General features: G+C 44.1%; 1 protein-coding gene across 4 annotated transcripts in view; it reads left to right on the top strand.

Moving 5' to 3' along the window:
• The window catches only part of rhbdl3 (rhomboid, veinlet-like 3 (Drosophila)), an 18881-nt gene that overhangs the window by 8654 nt on the left and 7727 nt on the right, over positions 1–2500 (top strand). For all 4 annotated transcript variants that reach the window (XM_060869067.1, XM_060869065.1, XM_060869064.1 and 1 more), the window contains 3 exons: positions 521–745; positions 841–989; positions 1699–1811. In XM_060869067.1, the coding sequence (XP_060725050.1) occupies positions 521–745; positions 841–989; positions 1699–1811 (487 nt within the window). The remainder of the gene's footprint in view (positions 1–520; positions 746–840; positions 990–1698; positions 1812–2500) is intronic.

The following is a 2500-nucleotide window of genomic DNA, read 5'->3' as shown; positions in this document are numbered from 1 at the left end:
CCCCTTTACCCTCAAACGCTTTCTTTATTCTTTATTTCTCTGAGACGTCCTTTATTCTCTACAACGTGGGGGAAGAAGAACATTCCAGAGTGTGTGTGAGATGTTTCGTCTTGGCAATGAGCTTGTAAAAGTCTTACACACACACACTCTCTCTCTCTCTCTCATTCTGAAGTGTGTGTAGTTGCACAGTGATGGTGGAGGAATCTGGTGAATGTGTTATGGTGCAGTTGTAAAGCGAGAGTTCCACAGATTCTCAAGGATGAAAAGATAAAAAAAAAAAATGACTCACACTCATTAGGACACAGCGAGAGTGATAGTGTGTGAAAGAGTGTGTGAGAGGACAGAAGCTGAGAAGATGCAGGTTCAGCAAAACACACAGTACTCAGTACTGACTGAAATCAGATGCTGAAATACAGGATTCCTGAATATTCCTGAAAATATTTCCAGATGTTTGAATTGTGTTAATGGATTAGTTGAAAGTGCACTTATTTAAACCTCGGGCCCGTGCTGTGCTTCTCAGATGACTAATAAACGCTCGAACAGTTTCCGGCGAGCGATTCAGCAGGGAGGAAGGCAGCTGAAGAGCTCCAGCCTGAGGGAGGAAGTGGGACTCGGTCTGCCTCAGAGACTCGTCCGACACGTAGCTTACGAGACTCTGCCTCGGGAAGTGGACCGCAAGTGGTACTTTGACAGCTACACCTACTGTCCTCCACCCTGGCTCATCCTCACTATCACCATCACAGAGGTGAGCGCACTGTTAACACACACTCACACATATACATGTAAACAACACCCTGTGTGGTGTTGCTCAGGTGCTGATGTGGTGTTTGTGTCCTTCAGATGGTGGTGTTTGTGTATTATGGCCTCCTGCTGGACCGCTGGGTTCTGCAGGTTTCGTCTCCGTCCTTTCTGAAGAGTCCACTGCCTTACCACCCTCAGCGCAGGGCGCAGGCCTGGCGCTACCTCAGCTACATCTTCATGCACGCTGGGTAAGTGAAAGCCTTAGCATCGCTAACCCATACTATCATAATCCACTGGTTAAAGCTCACTGTTCTGTCACCTATCCAGTAACTCTCTGTATTCCTAGCCAACAGAAACACATGCTAATAACTCAGCGACTCTCTCTTTTATGCTAACTATGGTCTGCATTAGCTAGCCCACACAAATCAAAGCCAGTGCCTCCTCAACACTTTAACCTTATACTATTAGCACCTAGACACACACTACTTCATGCTAAGACATGTTGGCTTTGGCTAATGCAAACCTATGCTAATAGTTCAGTGATATTTCCTATGTTATGCTAGCACAAAGAACCAAAGCTAGGAGCAAATAGATACCCATTATCTTTAGCTAACCCATAGCCTAGTCCAAAGAAATATTTCTACCCCATGCTAACCCTTTTTAACCCTTTCACTTTTAGACATTCACTAGCTCGTGCTAAAAGGAGGTGAAAGCTCATGATAGCGAATGATAGACATAATTTATCTAACTTGTGATAATCCATAGAAATATACTGTAGTGGTTCAGTTCATTAGCTCATGTTACCCATGTTAGCTTTGGCTAGCACATGACATTTTATGCTAGTAGCACAGGTGCTCTCTTAATTTCATGCTAATTACTAGTAGTGTTAAATTAAAGTGTTTATTAATATCAGATGATTGCTAGCATACTGAATGAATGGTAGTGTGTGTGTGTTAGCATCGAGCACCTGGGTCTGAACATGGCCATGCAGCTGCTGGTTGGTGTTCCTCTGGAGATGGTGCACGGCGCCGCTAGGATCGGCCTCATCTACATGTGCGGTGTTTTAGCAGGTGAGTCACATGGTATCTCTGTTGGAGTGCTGCATTCTGATTGGTCAGTACGTGTTGATCAACATTCAATAACAGCAGCTCTGACATTAGAGCAGCCACAAACCTCAGGTTTATTTTAATGCTCTTGATATTGTTTCTATAGTAAAGGTTCATTCATAAGGACTTCACATAAAGACCACGATGAAATCATTGATATGGCGGTGTGTGTGTGTGTGTTTGTGTGTGTGTGTTTGTTAAGTGGCCATACCCACACACACTAAGAAATTTGAACATTGAAAACCTGGTTCTCTTCCTGCTTGAGGTGGTTTTGTCCTGACCTAATTGAGATTGATCCACAGTGCTGGGCTGATGAGAAGGAGATTGATGAGGAGATTGATCTATTTTGATCACACACACACACACACACACACACACACACACTCACACACACACACACACACTTCCATTCAAACAAGAGAGTGAAGCAATATCTTTCTTTTTGGTTCAAGATATTCCATGTGAAATTGTGTGTGTGATCTGGGGGGTTGGGGGGTTGGATCTGTGTCCTAAAGCCATGGTTGTAGCTTTAGTACCATGGGAGTCTCTTTAAAATTAAGTCACACACACACACACACACACACACACACACACACACACACACACACACGGGTCCCAGCTGCTATGTGCCCTTCAGGTCACTCTTTGAGTAA

The sequence above is a fragment of the Tachysurus vachellii genome, chromosome 4 (assembly GCF_030014155.1).
Source record: "Tachysurus vachellii isolate PV-2020 chromosome 4, HZAU_Pvac_v1, whole genome shotgun sequence".
In the NCBI taxonomy this organism is placed as follows: domain Eukaryota; kingdom Metazoa; phylum Chordata; class Actinopteri; order Siluriformes; family Bagridae; genus Tachysurus; species Tachysurus vachellii.
This window is presented reverse-complemented; position numbering and strand designations above follow the sequence as displayed.